Here is a 25,402-nt window from a genome sequence, read left to right on the forward strand (position 1 = left end):
TTATGACTTCTTTTTGTCAGAATGAATTTTTTTAGAAGTTGAACTTAACTTTTAGTCTTTTACGTTTGGATGAACAATATAAAAAGTATTTTTAAATAAAAAAATTATTTGGATGGTAAAATTAATAAATGTTATTTTTATATATAAAATTGCTGGACATGTGAATTCAGTGGTTGGTGTGGAGTTGAGATAAATTTTTTTTTTTTTTTAAAAAGCACTTTTTTAACTTCTTTTTTTTTAAATTATGCTATTCCTAAAAGTCACAATCCAAACACATAAAATTCTTTGAAAGGATTTTTTTTTCTTGAAAAAAGCCAACTTATCTAAGAAAAACAGCCTATCCGAACACACCCTTAGTAACTTGTTATAAAACATGTTATAGGAGATAATTTTATCTATGTACACATAAAAATGTATAGGACTCATTTAAACCATGTGAAGAAAAGAAAGAAAAAGAAAATATGAATCCCATATTATTTTATATGTATATAAAAAATAAAATTATCTCCTATAACATGAGAAATATTAATCCCTATAACCAAACTAGTAATCAAATTTTTGAAGAAACACGAAATAGTTCAGAATAAGATAATTCAAACATTCATTAAGAGGACAATCAATCTAATTAAAGCGTTTTATTTCCAACAAGTGAAATGATTGCATAGAGTTTTCTCTTATGGCACTGCACTCAAAATGATCGTGCAAGTAAATATATTGCTAACAAAATATGTTCCTCTTTAATCATTTGGTCATCAGCTCAGCTATCCGAGTTTGATTTTTGACAAGTACAAGAACACGGACACAGTGAAATCTATGAGTCGGGCATTCTAAAGGCCTCTAGAAATGACACATGACAAAGTAGCTGACACAACATAATTCTATTCAGCCCTCAATCAGGTGGAATTCTCCTCCAGCAAGTTCTTTCCTAAAATTTCTGATTGCGAGGAATGTGATTTACTGCAGAAGTTGAAGTCAGCATGAAGAATGTTGGTACAAGAAAATACAGAACTCAATCCTCAGATTCTGTTTCCATAACCGGGAGAATGCTTAAAGCTGAAGCACCTAGATGCATTCCCCTAACAATACCTCCATACCCAACCTTAATCTTATGGCACAAAAGTAAGATGGAATCCCAGAGTGCCGTTCTTCCCTGATATAAATCTCAGAGCTGTTAGCAAACCAATATAATAAAATAACCATTGTACTGGTTGATAAGAGCATCATTGGCAACAAGTATCATGTGCAGTAGCATGCTCACTCGCAAAGTGCATCAATTACGTATTGGAAAAGAACGTATTAAGGTTTAATAATATTAGTAGTATAAAAAAAAAGTTCAATAGTATATGGTATGAGTTCATAACCTGAAGCTATACAAGCATTACCAACCTGAAGAGAAAACTGCAGCTTCTTATCCCAGTACAAGGCAAAAATTGGGGGACCCTGTTTTCCAACTACTAGTACACATGCTCCTGGGTGCAGCACAGAAGGGACAGCAGACACTACAGCAATGTATTTCTCTGGAAACCTTTCCTTTGGGGGAAGGACTCCCAAGAATAAGGGATTTTTGCTAGAATGAGCTCCAGCACAAGACATAGCATCTACATGTAGCATCCACTTTGGATGTTCTAGGAAAGCACAGAACAGATACAAGAGCAAGTGAGAATCAGAAGGTAGCTCAAGGGTCCACTTTTTATTCTTTTTATCATAAACTTCCCCACTTCCAAGATACTCATAATTCTTCAAGCAGGTTCCTTCTGCAAGCTCTATGAAAATTCAGACAAGGTAACTATAAGTAAGATTACATGGGTGTATGTTGGCCATAAAACCAATATCGTATTAATGAAGTCATGCTTCCATTTATTACAGGAAATCTGATGAAGGTTATGACAGATAAAAGCAATACATCCGTAATTCTGTGTACCTCGGATCCTTTGCACAGTGTAATCAGCGCGAACACTGCTTTGAGGTAGCAAACCTTTAACCCACTCTCCTTTAACCAAGGCTTGAAGTCTTTGGTGTTCAGAGATAGCATCCACACAATCCTGCATGATAGGAACCAAAGAAGCCTGCTGCGGGGACTGTTGCATATTAGACACAAGCAACTTGGCTTTATGCAAATATAGACCACCAGGAAATTGTCAGAACTCACAAGCTCTTAGCAAATATACTCAAACTGGGAAAACAGAAAATCGCATTTAATTGACCAATGTGAAGGAACATACATTTGGAAGCCTCTATGGCCTGCGCAAGAGTAGAATGTAACTGATGAAGCAATCCATCTTCATTGAGAGTCAGTGCTGGTTGCCAGTCTTGAGTCTTATCCGTTGCTGGCAAGATAGCCGGGATTCCAGTAGACAGCATGTCATTGCCCACTTGAGTGATTGTGATTGAAATACCAAGTTTAGCAGCTGTTTGCATAACCTATGAATATGAAAATCTTAGCAGCTGTTTTGTGTTTCTAACTTAAACTTTTTCTAGTGAAGTTCACAACTATTGAAAATCATCTATGAACCTCTGTCAGTACTGAACACAATAGAATTTGAACCATAGAACTGCAGCACAAGAATAGGGCAAGTCTGGAACAATGGCAAAATTGTTCCTTTGTGACTGAAAAGTCACAGGTTTGAATCTGGGAAGCAATCTATTTGCAAATATGCATTTAAGGATTTCCCTCACCCCAGTCTTGCTAGTCGGGGTTTAATGAGTGATTTTTTTTTTTTACTAGAGCACAAGCTTCAACATTTTAAAATGAGTAAGAGCTTGTTTGGACACAGCATCAAAATATGAGGTTTTGAATGGTTTTGCTTAGTTTGTGTAGCTCATCTAAAAATTATTTTTGGGCAGCTTCTTAGACTTTGCGAACTGATGTTCCAGCAGAACTAAAACATCCTTTTGAATGTTCAGCCATCGGGAAGTACTACCAGTCATATTAATCAAATAATAATGTAAAATATACTCTTTTTGATTGGTAATTACACACCATAAGTATTTTTTTCATAATTAACCAAATAAGACTCCCCAACTAGCTTGGGATAAAGGTATTGTTGATTATGATGTGCTGTTGATGTTGTCGTAAACCAAATAAGACTGATTCATCTTATAATACTTTTGGGTAAACACATCCAAATATAAAACTCATTTTCTAAAAAGTAACTTGACCCAAATTTATTCTCTCCAAAAGTAATCCTACACCAGTTAACCAAACACACTAATTAGCGGTCCTGAAACCCTCCATAAATATTTTACGTCAAGCATTCCCTTCCACAGTCTATTTTTCTTAGTTTGTTTAACATTCTCTTTCTTTTTGCCAGGGAAAGAGGATGGGGGAGGTGTCTGGAAGAAACTGAGGAAATACTATGCCAATGACATTGCTTCAAACATAAAGAAGAAATGGTGAAGATTAAAATGAACCTGAATGTGACTTGTCTCGATCTTGTTAAGCAAAGGATTCAGCAAAACTGAAGAAAACCATTGCCTGAGTTGGTCACGCCACAGCTCAATTTGAGGATAGATGCGCAGATGCTCAAAAGCTTCAACAGATTCTTCCATTGACATTGGTGGAGGAAGGTCACCCTCTCCCTTCTTAGGGGGAGTATTAAACTTTTGGGAGCCGGGAGACATCCTCACAGGCCTCAATGGTGTCAGCCTTGTAGTTCCAGAGGTATTAGCCGAGCCTGTAACCGTATTGGGGCTCGCTATGCCAAAACCAGGAACAGTAGGGGGTGGGGTGGACAACTTCCCTGCTGATTCAGTGATTCTTTCATCCACTTCAGCTAAGAACTGTTCCAGCTTTTCCTCTGATGTTATCTTCTTCCCAGAGGAGGCTCGCCTATTAGACCAAGGGCTAGAGACAACCAAATCCATTCCGCTTGAACTCTGAGGGGGCGAAACTACTCCAGGGGAAAGATATAAAGATGATGATCCCGGCGACCTCGAGGGGGTGCTAATTGAACGCGCCGCAGCACCCCTATTAGAATTTGAACCATCAGCATCAATGCGAGAAGAGCATCGACTCGGGCTATGAATTGGCTGATGAAGGGGAACAAGCAAATCCGAAGACACCAACTGGGATTTAGACTTAGGGGGCTTTTTCAATGAGTCAGACTTAACCAAATCAACCTTTGGCTTAACTCCTAAAAGCTCTAGTTGATGTTTAGTAAGAGACATCTCATTTTTATTCACATTGTTGGAATTAGGCACAGGCATAGCTGCAACACTACCACCACCACCACCACCATATCTAGTTTTACGAAGATAAATAACTTTGAAGAGAGCCGACAAAGTTCCAATGAAGATAACACCCACTAAAGTTTGTAATGTCTTGGCAACCCAATCTGAATTTCAATAAATTGATGAGAAATTAAAATTACCCATTTCCAAATAAATTAAAAAAATTATAATTTTGAGGTTGAGAACTTACAAGCAGTAACATGGGAAAGACTTTGGAGCCTCAAGATGTCAATGAACCCATTTTCCCTACGATGGTGTAAAGTTTAGGTTAGAAATAATAGATAGAATAATGAGTAGTGTTGGCATTGCTAATAAGTTAGTAGCATAACATAAAGAGTGTGTACCTGAAGACGATTGTGAGAAAGGCGAATGCGGAGGCAGAGAAGAAAGAGAGGACGGAGAAGAGAGTGTAATTGGAAGGTTGAAGACTTTTGGAGGTGAGAACAGCGGATAAAGAAGGGTTTTGATACACTCTGAACTTCGAATTCGATGATGAAGGGGAAGAAGAAGCCATACCTCTCTGCCTTCAACCCCTCGCTAGGGTTTTGATCTGAGGTTTAAAGCTTCAAATCATATAAACCCTGTTTCTAGTTTTATTATTATTATTATTATTATTGTCCTGGTTAACATTTATTTAAAAATTTTAGTTTTGGGAATTACAAAGGTTAAGCTCCGGGAAGGTTATAGTTACTCTTATTTTTAGTAATCATTAGTACAACATGTTGGACATTGACCATATTACTCCTTTAATAAAAATTTATTTGATTGTCACTTCCGAAATTTTTTTTGCCAAAATGCCACGCCTGAATCCCGCTGGTCTGACAAGCGGGAATGGACTGGACCGTGTCAGCGTCTGAATGGTCAACCATTCTCGCTGGGCTGCCCAGCTAAAATGACAGAATGCTGACACGTGGCAAAAGCACAGGCATTCTATGGATGACTGTACTTTTGCCACGTGTCAGCATTATGTCATTTTAGCTGGGCAGCCCAGCGAGAATGGTTGACCATTCACACGCTAACACGTGTCCAGTCCATTCTCGCTTGTCAGACCAGCGGGATTCAGGCGTGGCATTTTGACAAATTTTTTTTCAGAAGTGACAATCAGGTAAAATTTTGCTAAAAGTGGCAATATGGTCATTGTCCCCAACATGTTTGTCAACTTGAAATCAATGACACTTATTGCTCTTTTTTAACTGATTTTAAATTTTTAATGATAATCAAAATGATAATAAATATTGGGGATATTATTCTTATTTTACACAAGAGTATTTTTGTTCGTGCTATAGAGAGAATTCACGTAAGACTCATCATTAAAGAATTAAAAAAAGAGTAAACACCCTTGTTGGTCCTGACAATATCTACGAAATTCTTTTTAGTCCCTGGCAATAAAAAAAGACCAAATTGGTCCCTAAAATTATGAAAAAGGGCCATGTTAGTCCTTATGTCAACTCCTCCGTCACTAACGTGGCCCTTTTTACATACTATTAGGGACTAATTTGGTCCTTTTTTATTGTCAGGGACTAAAAAGGATTTCGTAGATATTGCCAGGGACCAAAAAATGTGTTTACTCTTAAAAAAAAAGAGTGGATAAGATTTTCGAAATGAAATAACATGAAATACTCATGTAAAATAAGAGTAATAATTTACATAAATATAATCGCTCCTTAAATATTTATATGTTTGCAAACATTCCCCAAAACCTTAGCGCTCAACTAGTTTTAGTGAGTTTGTATTAAATTTATTTTAGTTTTGAATCATTTTAGTTGGGGGGAAGGATATTGTGACAATCAAGTGACTACCAATCAATCTCACCGTTAGATCGATTATGTGGATCTAACGGTTATATTTATTTCCATCTTTGTATGGTCATGATTCTCCATATTTAAAGTGAAAGAATAAATATGAGAAATCATAACCATACAAAGGTGAAAATAAATATAAAGTATTAAATTTGGAGAATCCTGACCATACAAAGATAGATATAAATATAACCGTTGGATCAATATAATCGATTTAACGGTAAGATTGATTGGTAATCACTTGATAGTAACACAACTTGATTGTAACAATATCCTTCCCTTTTAGTTGGTTTTAAGAAATTTAACATAATTTGAACTGTTGCATCATCTTTCTTTATTTCTCTTGTTATTTCATTCAAAATACATTTTTGGAAGGAGATTTACGAGTACATTTTTTCATGGATTATTTTAGTACGGTGAAGACAACAAGAGAAATAAATATTCAAGTTGATTTAATTTTAAATTTGTATTGACACAAAAATAATAAGAGAACATTTATTTTGTGGTGCATCAATATACAAATACAAAATCGACTCACCTTATTTTTTTTATAAGTTATTCGTATCATAATATATCAACACAATATTGATAAAAATAATGGAAAAAATATTTCTACAGTTAATACAGATAAGTTATCTGCATTTATTTTCTATTAGAATCTTAAAAAATTATAAATATAAAGACTTTTATAATCCTGAAAATAAATTAAAATTACAAAAACACCATGATTTCTGTCAAAAATGACATCATATTAAACTTACTGCAGATAATTTATCTGCAATAACCGCAGAAAAAACGAATCCAAAAACAATATTCAATATACATGTTAGCTAGTGTCTCGTCATTTTGTGTCAGTTCACATAATAATCAAAACACTTTATGTTAACATGTTTTTCATATCCTGTTAACTCATATAATAAATAATATATTTTGAGGTTAACAAATTGTTAACAAATTATTTATATTGAGTCCACTGCAAAATAAATCAATCGTATTCATGTTAAAAGTTTTAACCCATTTTAAATATAGATTTAATATCTTTTATTTTATAGGAGATAAAATTATTTTCTCCACACGGCTCATAATTTTTTGTTTCTCTTCTGTTCACATGACCTCTCATAGATCACACACATTTTTATATAAGTATAAATAATTTTATCTCTTGTAACATAAAAAATATCATATTCTTTTAAATATATGTCGTGTTCATATTGTACGGTGTTGTGTGAATCCGAATTGTTGTGACCCATGATACAAGTACAAACACAAATATAGACAATGGATTTTTTTTTTTATTTTGAGTTATGATGACTATTGAGCAATTTCCTCACGGATAGCTGCATATATGAGGACATTTATACGAAGGAGCCATGTAAGATCATTAATCATTATATTAATGGTTAACACAAAGTTGAAGGAAAAATTTAAAAACAAAAATAAAATTAGAGGAAAAAAACAGTTTTTTAAAAGATTTTATAAATATAATATTGTGTGACTCAAGAAAACATGTGGATCCCAACTTATCGATAGATGGGTGACATCGATACGAGATACGACACAACACTCTGACACGTTAATTTTAAAAAATATTAAATTTTGACACATTTGATATATAATATTATTAATTTATATAGTATATATTATATTTAATATTCAATAATTTAATAAAAAATAAAGTTAAATTTATAATATCCATAAATTTTGCAAAGAAACATAATATATTATATTAAACTCAATAAAAATAATAATTGTAATCTAACGAATCGAATAGTTGAAACTCAAAATGAATCACAACGAATATTTAAACTTTTTTTAAATTTTTTTTGCCACGAGTATTGAATTGTCAGGAACTTTCAGAGGATGAGAAATAACACCTCAATTGTCGTGATTCATAGTATATGTGTAGACAAGTTTTTTGGTTCACGGAACATTATATTGATAATATTTTTTTTAAATCTCCTTTCGAAGGAGAAGATACAAAGAGAAAACTCTTGGAAACGTTTCGTAGTAAGAATAACTATCCTGCTGTCTCATTCTGAAGATGATCCAGCGCGACCAAGGTTGGCGAGCTCCATGCCTTATCTGAACTGTCCAATACATTATTACTTTATAATTCATAATTTATTCATATTTATATATATATATATATATATATATATATATATATTTGTCCTTTTTTTTTTTTTTTTTTTTTTCGTTTCTTTGGCTTTGCAGAAAGAAAGAAAATTATATATAATAAGGCCATATAGGAAGAAGAAAGTGGGAGCAACTAAGTAAGAAAGCAATAATCTATCGATTGTTATTGCTGCTACGATGCATAGGATCAACACAGCAAGGTCCATTTTTTCTACGGTTTTCAGAAAGAAATCTTTCTCTGTGTCTCAGTCTCAGAGTGCTGCTTTCTCCACCTCCTTCCTCTTCGACGAAACTCAGATACAGGTTCCCCTCAACACCACCCTTATGCTTTTTCCTACATGGGTTTAGCTCTCACTGATTCAGTGTTGTACCATGATTGTTCTCTTGCGAACTGGGTCAAAACAAGTTTGACCCCTTTTTTTTTTTAGAAAAATAAATTGAACTCCCCATTTGGGTTCTCATTAAATTACTATTAATACTCGAACTTGAACTTGGTTTGCCTTTATCTGTAGATGAAACTTGAAAGCACAGATGTATACGAAAGCATGAATTTTTAAAAATAAAATAAAATTGGGAGTTGAAATAATGGTAGTCTTGATGGAAATTATTATATGATCAATAAAATGAGTAATATAAACAATTTTTGAGTAGAGGAAAGATTGCTTTAGGTGCTGAATTTGAGGGCCCCACTCTTTTTAGGCTGGACAGTAATTCTTTTTCTCCTTAGTCATTTCAACTCATGTCAAAAGTTGTAGAAAAGGAAAAACCAATGAATTTTAGTATGATGTTTTGCCTTGTCGTGTGTTATATGGCTAGCTTGAGATTTTTGTTTGGCTGAAAAATATCTATTATGTTTTAAATGTCAGGTGGGTTGAAAATAGTGAGATTCTCCTTTCTTCTTTGTTGAGATATATAAAAACCATTAATATAGCCTCACCCAACAGCTTAAGCTTTTGGGTTGAATTTGGTTCTTTACATGATATCAGAGCCTCGGTGTACCGGGTTCAATCCTCACCGCCCCCACTTTCTTTCTTGTGGAATTTCTTTCTTTAGGTAGGTGGGCTTGTGCATTGTCCACCCTTCAAGCCCAGTAGGCTCTCGTGTGAGGAGGCATGTTGAGATATATAAAAACTATTAATGTAGCCTCATCCAACAGCTTAAGCTTTTGGGCTTTTGGGTTGAATTGGTTCTTTACATTCTTCAAAAGATTCATCGGCATCATAATGTTCATTTTCTAATAACTGCTACTTAAGTGTTTGGTTTCACAATTTTCTAGTGAGTTGAATTTCGTGAGTTCTTTTTCAGCTTTAAAAAAAAAATGTCATCTGTGTCTAAGCATTTTTTCTGCTAGTTAAACTTCATTTTATGTTTCATTTTTAAGATGATTTTGTGTAATAGCTTCTTAAAAGGTGAACTATGTCATCCCTTGATACAGTTTAAAGAAAGTGTTGCTCAGTTTGCAACGGACAACATTGCCCCTCATGCTTCAAAAATAGATCACTCAAATTATTTACCACAGGTCTGTACGAGGATCCATTTTTATCGCGTCCATGAGCTTAACTCATGTGTATTGCACAGTCTGATTATGTTTTGATCTAATTTTAGGAGGTTAACTTGTGGAAAAGCATGGGAGAATTTAATCTCCATGGGATTACTGCACCAGGTAGTCTTTTTATTTATTTATTTCTTTGTTTTTAACTATGCTGCTTGAATTTTCTTATATGTCAAAGATTGTTTTTAAAGATTTCTAAGCTGTTGGTGTTATCTGCTGGTGTGATTTCAATTTGGCATTTTTTCTTTTCACCTGTATATTGTGTGATGATAATATATGCTAATAAAGCAATTCATTCTGATGCGCATGACTTTCAATCACCGAGAAAAAAGGTCTCTAATACCCCCCTCCCCGAAGAAAGGGTAGATACTATTTTATTTCACAGGCTGTGAGTAGAAACTGTTCATTTATTCACAAATCATTTTCCTTCTGTATTATTCAACAAATGAGTCAGGTGGACTAGACCCTCATTTACAATGAAATTGTTCTTCCTTGGGTGTTTTGAATTTCAGATTAGTATACTTGGCATCTTTGCAATATGACCGTGTCTTTTATGCTAATAAACTTTTCCAATTCTATTTGCTTATTTGCAGAGGACTACGGAGGGCTTGGTCTTGGTTACTTGTATCACTGTATAGCAATGGAAGAGATTAGCCGTGCTTCAGCATCTGTTGGTCTTTCTTATGGTGCTCATTCTAACCTGTGTATCAATCAGCTGGTAATTGAAGGGAACTTAAGTTTCTTTTATTGTATGCTTGATGATGTTCTGATTAGTCTTCAGGATTGCCACCTTCTGTTTTGTTTAGGTGAGGAATGGAAACCCTGCTCAGAAACAGAAATACTTGCCAAAGGTTCTTGTTCTGCCTTGTTTAATCTTATTTATTTTCAGTTATATATTTTCTGCCTTGCCGTATTGCCGATGATGTGTAAGGATTGACTTTATCAACCAAAAATGCTCATAGTTAGTCTTAGCTTTCCACCCATTTCTTATGCTCATTAGTCATCTTTCTCAATTTTTCCGTGTATCTGTCTATCTACCTATTCATGGGCTAAGTTGTTTTTTCGTCTTCATTTTTGAAGCTTATCTCTGGGGATCATGTGGGAGCTTTGGCAATGAGTGAGCCCAATTGTAAGATATGTGAAATTGAACAGTAGTACCTTACATTTTTAGATATTCCAAGGACTTTTTAAAGTGAATTTTCCTTTTCTGCAGCTGGTTCTGATGTTGTCAGCATGAAATGCAAGGCTGATCGTGTAGATGGGGGATATGTACTTAATGGGAATAAGATGTGGTGTACTAATGGGCCAGTTGCTCAAACATTAGTATGTTTCTTTGAATTTCATTGCATTTTCCCATTCTCTTTGCATTGACTGTGTTCTTGTTTAATTTGCCTTTAAAAAATTAAGGGGGCAATTTTTCCTCGATTTGTAATTTCAACGGACTATCTTTCCATGTAACATCATAGCATTATCATGACCTGTGGACCTGATTGCTGAATAATGAAGATAAAGGTGAATGTCATAAGGCTTTATTACACCATCCATGGGTAAAAATGGGGGAAAAAAAATGAAAAAAATAAATAAAAATGCTAAGCATATTTATCATAGTGATGGGTCCCAATTAAACCATCTGTTTAGATATTTGATGTGCATCACATATTTCATTGCGCTTCACTGTTATTTGATATGCAGCAGAACTTAGAGGACCAGTCTTTTGTTCTTGACTAATTTCTTTACCTATGGCTTATAGGGGAAACTGGATGCATATTTATTGTAAAACTAGATCTAATAGTCTAGACATATGCTGAGAATGCATGGCAATTATTTGATTGTGTTGAATTGAATCAGGTTGTCTATGCAAAAACAGACATAACAGCTGGGTCAAAAGGAATCACAGCATTCATCATTGAGAAGGGAATGCCTGGGTAATTGCGCTGAACCTTGACAACAAGTTATATGATATTGAGTGGACAGAACTCTGTATTTCAACTTAGTTAATTCTTTGGCAATAATGTGATCACATGCTATGACCAATCCAACTATAGGCTATTAATCTTTACAAGTGGTGATTCATGCTCCTGGATATCTAAACCAACTTTCTCTCATGTATCATTCAACTCTAGACTCATGTAGTGGGGCTTACTTTGTGCTATAGCAGGCAAAATAATTTTGGCACAAAACAAAAGGCTGGTTACTTGAACCTTTTAGAGTCAAATTATTCAAATTTTATTCCTGAGTCTATAGCGGGCAAAAATCCTTCTCTTAAAATGTAAGAGAAAAAAAGAGTAATTATCACTCATAAATAACATGCATGTACTGTAAGCAAGAAAAAATATTTCTTCTCACACTTGAAAGGAGCAGGCCTCGCTGTAATTATAAATCATTTGATTAGAGTAAGAAAATTAGAAATTAAAGATGAAAATCTGACGTTTATTTCTGTTTGACTACAGATTCAGTACTGCCCAGAAATTGGACAAACTTGGGATGCGAGGAAGCGATACGTATGTATGCATGTTGATGTTCCATTCTGTATCTAATTCATTTCCGATCACTTTACCTTGCTTTTACTGATAATATGGAATTATGTGGGCAGATGTGAGCTTGTCTTTGAGAATTGCTTTGTTCCAGAAGAAAATGTTCTTGGGAAAGAAGGGAAAGGTCTTGCAATTGCTTTTGTAGTATTCTTTATTATTTTAAAACGAAATCATCTCTATATTAGTTGGTAGGGCTCGTTTTGATAGACTTACAGAAAATGAGCTTATTTTTTAAGTTCTGTTTTTAAAGGATTTTATCTTCTTTTTTCTTTTTTTAAGAAAAAATTATTTTTGCATTTGGATAAAATCTTTAAGCACTTATATTAAAAACCACTTATCCTTCCGCTTATTTCAGAAGTAGGATCATCTGCTTCTATAATAAGGAGTAACTCCACTTGCCTTTTTTTTTTTTCCTTCGAAGTTTGCATCCGAACTCACTAAAAAACACTTGTAAGTACTTATTTTTAAAAAAACAAGTTCATAGTCCAGCCTGCAAAAGTTTGTTGCAAGACTGTGACTGTTCTTACGTAATATGCCCGCATTGATCTATCACATCAGCCTCTCTCTCTCTCTCTCTCTCTTATTAGAATGTAAAAACATTTAAAGAAATCAAGAAAAGAGCATACTTCTTAAGTTCTTATCTTTGTTACTTCTGAACCAGAATTTGGTTTCTAATGGCAGCATTTTCCAAGCACACTTGACACATAAATTTGTGTAAATTAGAAGCTCTCTCCAATGAAAGAGGGACATTAACTTTTCTGTCATTTTTTACAGTGTAACCACTGATAAAAAATCACTTTTGTTATTCATTATATGTCAAGTGTCAACCATAGCTTGGTAATACCTTTTTTTTTTTCTTTTTCTGTTCAGGAGTCTATGTCATGATGTCCGGACTGGATCTTGAGAGACTTGTTTTGGCAGCTGGTCCACTGGGTATCATGCAGGCATGTCTTGATGTTGTCCTTCCTTATGTTCGACAAAGAGAGCAGTTTGGCCGACCTATTGGGGAGTTTCAGTTTATACAGGTTCAAATTATGGACAACTTAACTCTTTTTATGCAATTGTCGTGCATGTATATTGTATGTGACTCTAAGCCATCAAGCTGTCAATTGATCTTTGGTTCCAGGGGAAAGTTGCTGACATATATACTTCTTTACAGTCATCAAGGTAGATGATTATAATGTCATGATGCTCTTTTCTCTTTCTAAACAAGTTTGAATGACAGTAGATAACATTCTTCATTTCAGGTCTTATGTGTATTCTGTAGCTCGGGACTGTGACAATGGAAAAATTGACCCAAAGGTGCGTCCATGTATATTTATCTTGTGGTTAATAGAGTATTATTAGTTTTTTTTTTCTTGAAAATGAAAGCTTCATCATTGGGTTCTTTAAATGGATAGTTGACTATTTTCTATATATATCGCGTATTTTACAGGTATTGCATGGAAGGATTAACCTTTATTCTTTTGTTTTTGTGTTTTTCATTTTTTTTATCGTTTATTTTGTTTTGGGTTCATTTTTGCATGGTGTATGAGTGCAGTATGCAGTGGCATCTGTGAATTATAATATTATGATGCTGACATGATATGTTAATAATTGTACAAATCATCAGTCTTGAAATTGTTGGGTATGGCTCATACTTCGCATGTTGATGATGGCCTTAGTTGTCTGGGTCAGCAGAAAGGCAACTGGGGTCCCGCTCCCAGGTGAGCGGGCGGGGGTCCTGCCCCCAGGCCCGTAGATGCTAGGTACTGTTGTGGGCCTCTGTTTTATTGTAATTTTCTTAGCAGTTTGGGTTTGGGCCCATGAATAGCTGTTGTTAGGATTTTCTAATCCTATTTATATTTGTCTTGTAAACCGAGTGATTTGTAACGAGTGGCGGTGAGGTGAATATAGTACAGACAAGCTGGACGTAGCCTAAATTGGATGAGCCAGGGTAAATCGCTGTGTCTATTCTCTCTCTTTTCTTTTTCGTTTTCGATTTGTGTGTGGTCGATTTCCAACAGAAATGTATGCATATGTTCCTGTTTCTGCAATTGTTTTTAAACTCAAGCATAAACTTACGCTAAGATATTTGGTTCATCATAATTCTACTGGCCCCAATTTCAGCCAGGTCCTCAATGCTATAAAGTTCTACTATTTTTTCTGTTTTTAACCACGGTTGTTTGGCTATTCAGTGTAAAAATCTTGGCTACTGATTTCAGGATTGTGCTGGAGCTATACTTTGTGCAGCTGAAAGAGCAACTCAGGTTGCTTTGCAGGTAAAATAAGTTGCTTGCATTGTTTATAGTTGCTGCTTCTGTTCTTGTTTTCACATTTTACAGTGCTTATATTATATCTACCAAATTTGCAGGCTATACAATGCTTAGGTGGGAATGGCTATGTAAATGAGTATCCAACTGGTCGTCTCTTAAGAGATGCCAAACTCTACGAGATAGGGGCGGGAACTAGTGAGATCAGAAGAATGATCATTGGGCGTGAGCTCTTCAAGGAGCAATGATATGCTAGTCACCTTGGATTTTGCCTGTTGCTGAGCCCCTTGGAGATTCCTTTGCAGAATAATGTTTGTAAAAGTATTGTTTATTTATCAAACTAAAATTATGGTCATCAGAATTGATCATGAATGCAAGGAATAAAAGCTTCCATATTATATTTCTATGTACTTTTGCTGTGATAATCTTTCAAAGCAATCCATTCATCTCGGAAAACAATGTGGATTTTTTTTTTTTCAGGTCTAACATTCAATAATTTGGTGCCTAAAGTAATGTGTGATAGATGCCTCCAGCACAAATACCTTTTTTTTTTTATAAAAAAAATAAAAAAAGAAATAAAGAAACCTTTTTGAGTAACTAATTAACTATAATAGAAAAATAGTTATTTTCTAGTGGTTATTTCATTAGAAAACCTTTTTTTTGGGTGAATTTCGTCATAAAACTTTTAGAGGGATGATATTCTTATTATCAAAATTTTCTATTATTAACTTACTACCTATCTAATCACCATTGAATCAAAGAGAGAGACTGCTAAAAGGTTTTTGAAAAAAGAGAAAATGTTGATCCAATGGTAATTAGATAGGTAGTGAGTTAATAGTAGAAAATTTTGGTAGTAAGAATATCCTTCCTCCAACTTTTAATGTTTATGTTACCACTAACTTTTTAGTAAATCAACTACAAATAACATGATAATCATGACTGTTTTATAAAATATTTGATCGTTAAAAGGGGTACTTTTTAAAAGGGAACAAAGTAAAAAAGCTCTAGACCAAAAAAGGCTTATGGGCATACATTATGGATCACACACTAAGCTGAAATACTGGGATATTGAATATCGGAAAGGATTAATTTACATGTCTTATACTTATTATTATCATTAATCTCACTTACACTTAACTGTCCTAATTCATTAGTTGCATGTGACTTGTTAAGTGTAAGTTCATCTTCCCCCTCGAATAACGACTATTCACGCAATTTTTGTGAAAATAATTACTTACTAAATGATACAAAACAGTGCATTTGTTTAAGCTTTTACTAAACAATATTTTGCATGTTCTTCTTCTACGCCCACATTTCCGAAAATGTTCACCGCATCACACTCCATTTCCAAACACATTCATAACAGTAGTAATAATATTACACACAACCATAGCAGGAAATTTTGAAACCATCACTATCACCATTATTCCAGTGTATGTAATTCTTAAGCGGTAATGGCTTGTTACATAATGCAAAGACTAGCCCTTATTTATCTAGTTTAGTGCAATTAATTGTCAGTCTTTTCTTGCACTGACCATGCAAAGCTGGGCTTAGGAGCACAAAGGGTAGTAATCAAACATGGCATCAAAACATATGCAGATAACTAAATTTAAACAGAGACAGGGCCAACATAATACTTAAGACAACCCTGAAACTTAGACTCTAACTACAGTTGGAGAACAATCTGGCTGGCCCACTGAGGAAGACTTTGAAGCCTCCATAACCACTGGTGTCTGTTCCAAACAGCTATAAGTATCATCACTGATCATCCCAATTGTCATCTTCTCCACTTCTTCTTGGGTATATATATGGATCTTGGACACCACGTTGCAAAACTCACTGCACTCAAAAACCATGCTTTCTTTTGTTAGCATCACCAAGAAAGATACAGCACATTTGAGGCACTAGACAGCTTACAAAGAATATGATACAAGAGATATCAAAATAAACAGCCATTGATAACTAACTAACTAATTAACTAAAAGGTGGAAAAGCAGCATTCTTTATTGAGTGTTGAGTCCAGAAAGAAGAATACTCACTGCCATGGATCATCCCCCACAACCATTATGTCATTCTCGCTGTCCGTGTACAAGATCCTCCATCCCTGCTTAGAATCACTTAGAAGGCCTTCCATGCCAAATAGTCTCTCTAGTTCATTCAGAAGGTCATTGTAGCCACTCAATCTTGAGAGATCAATGGCTCTTCCAACTAAGCTACCTTGCTTGTGAACCTTCATTCATTGTATGTTACATGGGTGGGTAAAAACATCAAAGAGAAAAAGGCATATCATAATATAATTTTGTTGTTATTATCCCTAACCTTTGTGCAACTCCTTTTAGCAGGGTTCTGTATATTTTGGATGGTAGTTTCCCCAAACAAAGGAAACCCGAATAGTTTGCATGCATTTACCTTTCCCTTGACATTGTTGTCATCTGAAATCCTCATATTTGCAGCCCCTAATGAAGCAGAAGCAGAAACACTGTCCTGCTGCTTATGCTCATTTGGGAGATTTGATCCACCAACTTCATTTCTAATGATCCTTGTCTGAGTGGATGGCGTGTTAAATGGGACATTCTCTCTCTGGAAACTGGTGGGTTTGGAGCAAAACATGCTAGCTTGACCGGCTTTGTGAATATCCCCATAAGGAAAATATGCAGATTGAAAGTTGGGTTTGGTTTCCTGATGGAGGTTGAAAGTTGTGCAACTTACATTGGGTTTTCCCCAAACAGCAAGGTTCAAATCAACCTTTCCTGTCAGGGATTTCAATGGACATATTTCTTGACCTTGCAAGACCCTTGGGAACGTATTAGTTTCCATAAAGCCTGCATAACTGAAAGGGTGAACACTCATATGCTCAGCAGAGTTAACCTTTCTTACTCCAGTTGATGCAAGATTTGGATGACTTTGAGAGCTCATCTCAAAACCTGGCCGGTTGGTTACTGTGTCGCATCCATAGTAGAGTGACACAAAACCTGCATTTTCTTGACCTTGCAAGACCTTGTGTGATCTTACAGACTCCTCAAAGTCCACCAATCCACTGCCTCCTGCTGCAACCCCATCCACCCAAAAACCACAAAAAGAAACAAAGAAGAGGATGCTTATGATGCACAAGTTAACAAGCACTACGGATTTATGCTACTTCAGTCATCTCAGCATTAGGACTCATACCAGTGATGAGGTGACTAGGTGAGGCAACCTGCAGACCTGTCCGCAGTTTCTTCAGTCTTGGGGAAGACTGAATGCTCAAGGAAGGAAGAGAAGCAGAAGGATCTATCTCCCATGGAGATACTCGATCTTGATGATTAGTCTCAGTATCCTCATCCCATCTGACCTGTTGGATGTTACAGCAAGCTTACATTAATTATGCCATCACCATATGGTCATTAACTAAGTTCAAAAACCCTAGCTTTGTAGGGGGGTTACTATCGCAACCTTCAAATTAAAGATCTTCTCTGGATAAGACGATATGTAAAACAGTTTAGAATGAAACATGAAGAATGTGCAAGCAAATATTACAAAGAAAAGTTGGGGAAATGGGGTTAGATTTCTATGTGAGGTTCACAAATAAATTGGCTTCACAATAATTCAGTTTGATGTTAAGAAGACTCCTGCAAATTCAATATCTGTCTTTAATAATTCTTTATCCTCATATATTTCTCAAGAACTGCAAAATACAATATGAAGAGATAAAAAAAAAAATATAAACTTAGATTTAAGTGCCTCATTAATAAAATCTGGCTGATAGAGCATATGCTTCAATGACAAAGTTGGTAAACATATAAAAAAGTAGGTCCAATGCTAAATGTATAATAAAACGGTCAAAATATACTTCATAGAAATAAAGCAAAATTGCAAATGTACCATCAAGCACCTCCATTTTGATTTAGGCCATCTATAGGGATCCAAATCACTCATTCCAGTCACCATACCACCACTACACCTGCCAGATAGGAAGATGACATTATGTCACTCGTAAATATCTTTTATAAAGGAAGACATAGGGGTAAAGATTTATAACTGTGTTCTAGTTTACCTTCTTTCTGGAGATTCATCCATTTCAAATCTCATTTTGAATCTTGTCCCAATGGTCACTGGATTCTTGATGCTTTTGACATATTTTTGGTAGGGAACAACAAAATCTGCATGACTTGCTCTGCATTATAGCAACTTCAAACACATTACAAATTTATTGCTAGAGTCACATACCAATCATGAGTTAGCAGCCCTAGAGGGAAGATCTGCATTATAGCAACTTCAAACACATTACAAATTTATTGCTAGAGTCACATACCAATCATGAGTTAGCAGCCCTAGAGGGAAGAAGTCACATCCACAGGAAATTAAAGATTATCATAAACTGTTTTATTTCTTAGAAGATCCATCAGAGGAACAATCACAATTTGTTTATTTTTTTATAAGCTCTGCGTAGAAGATGGAACCCATTTCCCACCACCTTTGTATCAGAGATATGAGAAAGGAATTTTGTAGAATAAATAGGCTATAGTTATAGTATAGTCAGGTAGTCCCTGGGCCAATAGGAAGCCATCTCCTATACAATACAGTAAAAGCTAGTAAGTAAGCTGTGAAGGTATTATGATCTGAGTTTCTAGAAAGGACATGAACCATTTCTGTCCAAATCAAAGTGTTCACTACTTTTCCATCCACACACCATTGGAGTTTCTCAATTCCATTCCTATTAACAGTCATGGGCATAGTGCTGCCACGCACATTTTGCAGACACATCTGCTTAGTTTTCACCATCTAATTATAGCTGATCCACATCATTTTCTTCAAGATCTAAGCTAAGTTCGTGGCTAAGAGTTGCAACAAATTAAAGATAAGCTATTAGAGGTTGTAAAAATAAAAGGGTGTCAGGATGTTTGTTGATCTTATTTATGCATGTCACCTTACAGTCATCACAAAATACATGTAATTGATTGAAATAATAGGAAACCAATATTTTATTTCATTTATATTGGCACAACAAAATCAATATCTAAAGATAAATAATGCATAATGCAGAGTGAGCTTCATACATTTTGCAAAGCAAGAAGACGTGAACAGTTAGTATTAGTACCTTGGACTGTAGAAAACATGAAACATGCTTTTGGTGGATATAGCATTTGCCACAGAAGAAAGGAAACTGGGATAACAGTTCTGGGGACCAACAATTGATTCAGGAAGACCATTTCTAGGTCGAACAGCTCTTCTGATTCCCAATCTCAGTTCTCCATTTTCACCCCTACAAAGACATTAACAAGCAGTAAGGATATGAAAGGTACTACAATGATAGATAGAATCTTCTTTCTTGGAGACTTGGTACTTGGAATCTCAGATTTAATTCAACTGGCATTCAAATATTATTATTACTCATTTTTCATGCTTTCAAAGTTAGACAAGACATAAATTCCTAATACTAATACACAAGAGGCCATGGGTTTTGAGGTATGCTCAGTGTTTTCTGCTCAAAACCGTGACATTTCAATCACAGAGCAATATTACCGCTGCTTCAAGGCTTGCCCTCTCATTTACAAACACACACGAAAATATATAAGATACCTTAAAATACCTAAGAATTTCTCATACACAAACTCACACGAAAATATATATATGGATAGATACCTTAGAAAGAGCAATATAAGATACCTTAAAATACCTAAGAATTTCTCATACACAAACTCACACGAAAATATATATATGGATAGATACCTTAGAAAGAGCACAGCATCACCAGAAACAAGATTCTTTTGGCTTACAAAAATACTCCAGCCAGTAGTGAGTAGATGCCGCCTAGGCTGACCTGACAAATCACCACATCGATTTTGTGAACCAATTAGCCAATATAAGAAGCCACACCTTGTTTTTCTAATTACATTACCTCTATAAATATGACGAAATTTCCACTCCACACCATGCAGGTCTTGGGCAATAAGCTCTTGAGAGGGTCTCTGCTGCTTATAATCCTGTAGCAAAAGTAAAAGGAGTAGTTCACCAACTTAAGGGAGACTACAAAATCAAGCTTTATAATTAACATTACAATGTTCCAAAAGACCAGTGAAAGATGTCACACCAAAGGAGGAAAACAGTCTTCAGCAGCTCTACGAGGAACAGAGAACCCCCCATGAGTGCTGGTATCAGAAGCAGTTAGTGTTTTGCAGAACATGTGAGGGGTTGATTTTGTAGGTAATCCTCCATTTCCCTCTTCATCTGCTCCCAATTCCTCAAGTTCTTTTTCCTCAGAATGCATCTCTGCCAACTGAAAAAAACAATCCAGTATGTTCAATTTGTGCATCACTTAACAATTTAAGCTAGTTCCCACATCTAGACAAATATTCTGAGTTCTAATTAAGGATGAAAGAAGCTCAAAGTCATAAGAATCTAATTATTTACGCAGAACTGGTCTACTTTCCATGAAGAAGAACCAAATTTCAACCCTTGACAAATTAGACACGAACCAAAACATAAATATCTTCAAATAAAAACCAACCTCAGCCTGGGGAAGCAAAGTAACCTGTGTATAAACCTCATCATTGTCCTTGTTGGCCTGTTCCAGGAAATGACGAATTCAGCAAAACCAAATGAATAATAGAGCCAATACAAGGGTAAATGAATTGTGTAAACACAAGTCAATATTAATCTAAGAGGAGAATTCAGTACTCACAAGTAGCTGAACATTGACAACCCTGCAAAAGATCTGTGGCTGAAGATCATAGGTTGGCATCTCCATTGGTGTGAAAGGAGAGAAAGAAGCAACTTGTTCTAAGTGACCTTGTGGAAAATAGACAACCACATTTCCTTTCTTAGGGAGTGATGTGAGGGGGCCAGCACAAGCATGCCAAAGCTCGAGATAAGAAGAAGATACACGAGCTGAAAAGGAACTAGAAGATGAACAAGTTGAAGAGGACAAACAACAAGCACCTTTCTCACATTCCCTATCACAGATTGCATTCTTCTCAACCTCAGTCACTTCATGGTTCAGATCAATTTCCATGAACACCTAATGTAGTTGGTTCTTATTGTGAGACTCAAATGGAAGTAAGAACAAGCAACCAAAACACCCCAAAACAGAAAAATTCACAACTTTTTTAAAAAAAAAAAGGAAACCCCAGAAAGTGGAAACTATAATATCATGGAAATGAGGTCAAATCATGAAAAAAAGAATTCATCTTTGGAGGGGGGAACCACAAAGTTAAAACTGGGGAAGAGTGGAACTTGATGAACAAGAGAAAAAAAGAACAAGAAAGTCATGTTGAGAAGAATACAATACCAATACCAGACAACAGTGCTTAAAGATGAGAAGAAAAGGATAAGGGGTAGTAGAAAGAGAAAAGGGAGTGTCAAATAATAACAAGAAATTCAAAGTATGATTCCACATCCATTTGCAGGTACTGAGACGAGGGAGCAGAAGTAGCTGACATAGACAAATTGTGTAGGAAGCAGCACAGAAACAAAAGGCAAGAAAAGCCAATGTGGTAGTAGTGGCTTTTGGACTTAACAGGGTTTAAGTCTTAGAGATAGAGTGAGAAAGAGAGAGAGTGTGTGTTGGGTGGAGGGGACAGTCCATGACAGTACAGAACCCACCCTCCCCCCACCTTCACTCTCCTTTGCTTGCCTCATCTTTTATCTTTTTATCTTTTTATCTTTTTTCTTCTTCTTTATTAATGATTTCTATCACTGTTGGCTCTGAGGTGAGTGATTGAGGCTCTCCCCCAAGACAACATAAGTTAAATCAATAAGATAAATATTCAAACAATCACTAACAATGTGAATTTTTTTTTTTTTTTGTTAATTTGTAAATCATATCATGAAAGAATAGAATTTCAAAGATAACACAATCTGACAACTCAACCCACAATATACGTCGGTGAATTTTATGGCATGCATATTGCATAACATAGATGTTTAATGTTGGGTATTTTGCATACTAATAAAAGTTTTTATTGGTAGAGTTAGCAGAGGCAATGAAGGACTTGTATATGAGTAACTGTGTACAATTGCACATATAAATTTTTTGAAAAAAAAAAATAAAATATATTTTGGGTCATCAACAAAAAATATGGGATCCAATATAATCTCTTAAAAAAAATCGACTAGTGATCCTTTTAAGGGACTAATACAGGTCTTCTTGAATTTCAGAAGGACCACGATTTTGAATATCTGAGTCTATTTTTGAATTCTGAGGGATCACGAGTCAATTTTTTTCCTGAAAAAATAAATTGGGACCCGTAATTTTTGTTGAGGACTCAAAATGTCCTATTGTAACAGTTTAGTTGACTTTTGACTACTTTTTTTTTCTAGTTAAGTTAAAGTTTTTTTTTGTTTATATTCTTTTGTATTTTAATATATTTAAAATTTTCTTTAAATTTTTTTTCTTAATTCTTTTATTGTAAGTACGCAGACATAAATAAAATTTTCTAGGTCCGCTATTGAGCAGAGGTTGGTACTATTATATTTGTAATTTTATTTTATTTAGTAGTTTGGATTTGGACCAATGAATAACTATTTTTAGGATTTTCTAAATCCTATTTATATTCCCTTCTAAATCAAGTAACTTGTAACTAGTGACAGTAATATAAATATAGTACAGACAAGATAAGCTGAACATAATTTATATTAGATTGAATCAGAATAAATTACTTTGTTAAATTTAAATTTCTCTTTCCTTTCTCTTTTGTTTTTCGGTTTGTGAGTGTTGATTTCCAACCTTTAAGGTAAAAGGCTTGCGAGTGTATAAAATTTATGCGACTAAATTAATTATGTGAATATAAAATATTATATTTATATATATATATAGGGTTCGCTTTTTCTGCAGTTACTGCAGATAAGTTATTTGCAGTAAGCCCAATACGACGTTGTTTTGGGACGGAAATCATGGTATTTTGTAATTTTAATTTATTTCAGGGTTATAATAGTCTTTATATTTATAATTTTTTAAGATTTCAATACCAAAACGACGTCGTTTTGGGAATAAATGCAGATAACTTATCTGCATTAACTGCAGAAATATTTTTTCCATATATATATATATATATATATATATATATAAGTCAAGATCATTTTACATCAGTGTAAGTTACACTCTCAATCTTGTCCGTTGATCCCACTTATATCTAAAGGTTCTAATTTTTTAGTAATGTGAGCCATTAGATACAAGTAGATCAATAGTCAAGATTGAGTGTAAGACTTTTACAGCATTCTTAATAACAAAACAGTATTTATATAAGATATTCGAGTTCCAAGATATATTTTGGGTTTATATTATTATTTTTTAATTATGAATGAGCTAACAAACTATATGAAGACACATAAGAATAATGTTTTTAGACATTTGATATCTATATTGCAAAAGGAAGAGAGATTGATAAGAAAATAAATCATAGAATTAGAGCATTGTTAGATTAAATGACACAATCATTGAATCCCTAACCCTTTAAAGCTAAAAGAAATTTTTTATAAAATAACAATCATATATATAATATTATACAAAGTTGAATGTTGATTTGCACATAAGCAATATGAATATAAAATGAGAATAATCGGTGGATTAGGAATATCCGGTGGCTAAAAATATGAAAAAACACATATTGAAATGATTTAAATATATTTTTCGAAGAACCATAAACACTCTTAATTATAAATAAGACTTAATGGAGTAAAAAGTATATTAGCATATCTCAGAACTAAATGAATGATAGCTATCAACATTATGCAAGGGTAGATCTATTAGTTCCTATGTTACATACGTCAGTTGGCCCTTCTTAGTCATTTTTTTAATTAATTTTTTCCTATATTTATTTATTTATTTTATTTGTCTTTATATTTATTTATTTATCTATTTTATTTTATTTTTCTCTCAATACTTTCTTATTTTTTATTTGAATTTATCAATTGTCGATCTCAATCAATTTGAAAATAAAGTAATGATGATATTACATAAGTTATTAAATAACCGTAATCCACTTTTTGAATTTAATGTATATTGTTTAATTTTTTTAAGCTTTATTTTTATCTTGAACTCGAGAGAACAAGTTTAACGTATTCTACAAATGTTACAATAAAATGTGCAATAATAAGTTAGTAATGGTATATAGTTGATCTGACATGATTGGGATTGGGAGGCGTATAATATGAATATCCGACAAATGGAGCTTTACCTATAGCGGTTCATTTAATACAACTATAAAAGGAAAGTGAGAAAGTGAGAAAATGAGAAAATGAGAGAGGTTTGGGGTCTGCCCTCAGTGACTAGTACGGTGCAGCGTGGTGGACTTATTTAGAAAATTTTCGGATATATATCATGGTTTATCTATTATTTCATGGGTAAAGTGTGTGTCATTTTAAATGATGTAAAGTTGTGTCATTTTAAGAGAGAGAAAGAGATAGATAAAAGAGGAGAGAGAGTTGACAAAAAATATAAAGGTGTGGGCCCCACCTCTTTGTGAGAGTGAAATGATATAAGTTGTGTCATTTAAAAGGATAAACATTTTTCCCTTATTTCATTAGTCCAGTTCCAACATTATCAAATTTATTATATAGGTAGCTCTTTCAAAATTATTTTTTTTATATCTAAGATTTGAACGGTTGGAACATTATTTTCATCACATTAAATATGTCTATGGAACATACATATTGTTGTAAAATATATAATTTAATGTGTGGATGACTCTTTGGTTGTCCATGTCTTTTGGTTTATTATGTAACTGCAACATTAATAGTGTATTCAATGTATTTATTCTTTTATTATGTTCAAAGTCCTATATAAGGACATGACTCTTGTAAGAATGTGAATGATCGATGAATAATAAGATTCGTCAATCTTACTCTTTCTTCTTTCTCTATTTCCCTCAAATCTTTTCCTATAGTTTTATAACATAATATCATCACAAATGCGCTCTACCT

At 34.3% G+C, this 25,402-nt stretch overlaps 3 protein-coding genes across 5 annotated transcripts; 1 reads left to right on the plus strand and 2 right to left on the minus strand.

The window, feature by feature from the left end:
• Positions 1 to 702: 702 nt before the first annotated feature.
• On the minus strand, positions 703 to 4,772 carry LOC133303183 (uncharacterized). Its single transcript, XM_061503062.1, has 7 exons — positions 4,575 to 4,772; positions 4,421 to 4,476; positions 3,412 to 4,334; positions 2,223 to 2,421; positions 1,922 to 2,107; positions 1,387 to 1,763; positions 703 to 1,150 (listed from the first exon to the last, which is right to left on the minus strand). Exons 1-7 carry the CDS (start codon positions 4,742 to 4,744, stop codon positions 1,010 to 1,012), a joined length of 2,052 nt encoding a protein of 683 aa, XP_061359046.1. The 5' UTR covers positions 4,745 to 4,772; the 3' UTR covers positions 703 to 1,009.
• A 3,200-nt stretch (positions 4,773 to 7,972) lies between these two features.
• On the plus strand, positions 7,973 to 14,949 carry LOC133303176 (isovaleryl-CoA dehydrogenase, mitochondrial). Its single transcript, XM_061503051.1, has 16 exons — positions 7,973 to 8,089; positions 8,244 to 8,468; positions 9,601 to 9,684; positions 9,771 to 9,828; positions 10,311 to 10,435; positions 10,524 to 10,568; positions 10,798 to 10,846; positions 10,931 to 11,040; positions 11,566 to 11,642; positions 12,168 to 12,218; positions 12,311 to 12,375; positions 13,122 to 13,276; positions 13,378 to 13,418; positions 13,499 to 13,553; positions 14,456 to 14,512; positions 14,605 to 14,949. The coding sequence occupies exons 2-16, from the start codon at positions 8,343 to 8,345 to the stop codon at positions 14,749 to 14,751; spliced, it is 1,245 nt and encodes a 414-aa protein (XP_061359035.1). The 5' UTR covers positions 7,973 to 8,089; positions 8,244 to 8,342; the 3' UTR covers positions 14,752 to 14,949.
• Positions 14,950 to 15,903: 954 nt separating this feature from the next.
• On the minus strand, positions 15,904 to 22,110 carry LOC133303163 (auxin response factor 4-like). Of its 3 annotated transcripts, none has more exons than XM_061503042.1 (12): positions 21,165 to 22,110; positions 20,991 to 21,047; positions 20,574 to 20,759; positions 20,382 to 20,466; positions 20,213 to 20,303; positions 19,581 to 19,745; positions 18,537 to 18,656; positions 18,365 to 18,443; positions 17,672 to 17,834; positions 16,823 to 17,547; positions 16,543 to 16,733; positions 15,904 to 16,342 (listed from the first exon to the last, which is right to left on the minus strand). In XM_061503042.1, the coding sequence occupies exons 1-12, from the start codon at positions 21,492 to 21,494 to the stop codon at positions 16,159 to 16,161; spliced, it is 2,376 nt and encodes a 791-aa protein (XP_061359026.1). In that variant the 5' UTR covers positions 21,495 to 22,110; the 3' UTR covers positions 15,904 to 16,158. The 3 variants fall into 3 exon arrangements, with proteins under 3 accessions (XP_061359026.1, XP_061359025.1, XP_061359024.1); XM_061503041.1 differs by having other exon boundaries at positions 16,823 to 17,550; XM_061503040.1 differs by having other exon boundaries at positions 17,666 to 17,834.
• Positions 22,111 to 25,402: the final 3,292 nt, after the last annotated feature.

The sequence above is a fragment of the Gastrolobium bilobum genome, unplaced genomic scaffold (genome assembly GCF_033153095.1).
Source record: "Gastrolobium bilobum isolate Gb01-03AN ecotype WA unplaced genomic scaffold, APGP_CSIRO_Gbil_v1 utg20955, whole genome shotgun sequence".
NCBI lineage: Eukaryota > Viridiplantae > Streptophyta > Magnoliopsida > Fabales > Fabaceae > Gastrolobium > Gastrolobium bilobum.

Bases quoted from the DNA above. Each gene is read 5' to 3' on its own strand.
- LOC133303183 (XM_061503062.1), bottom strand. From the start codon at position 4,744: ATGGCTTCTTCTTCCCCTTCATCATCGAATTCGAAGTTCAGAGTGTAT. The intron at 4,477-4,574 runs GTACACACTCTT...ACACCATCGTAG, and splicing joins TTTCTCACAATCGTCTTCAG to GGAAAATGGGTTCATTGACA. The intron at 4,335-4,420 runs GTAAGTTCTCAA...ATTGAAATTCAG, and splicing joins TCTTTCCCATGTTACTGCTT to ATTGGGTTGCCAAGACATTA.
- LOC133303176 (XM_061503051.1), top strand. From the start codon at position 8,343: ATGCATAGGATCAACACAGCAAGGTCCATTTTTTCTACGGTTTTCAGA. The intron at 8,469-9,600 runs GTTCCCCTCAAC...CCCTTGATACAG, and splicing joins TCGACGAAACTCAGATACAG to TTTAAAGAAAGTGTTGCTCA. The intron at 10,436-10,523 runs GTAATTGAAGGG...TGTTTTGTTTAG, and splicing joins ACCTGTGTATCAATCAGCTG to GTGAGGAATGGAAACCCTGC.
- LOC133303163 (XM_061503040.1), bottom strand. From the start codon at position 21,494: ATGGAAATTGATCTGAACCATGAAGTGACTGAGGTTGAGAAGAATGCA. The intron at 20,760-20,990 runs GTTGGTTTTTAT...TGTTTTTTTCAG, and splicing joins CTTTGCTTCCCCAGGCTGAG to TTGGCAGAGATGCATTCTGA. The intron at 20,304-20,381 runs GTAATGTAATTA...GTGATTTGTCAG, and splicing joins ATTTCGTCATATTTATAGAG to GTCAGCCTAGGCGGCATCTA.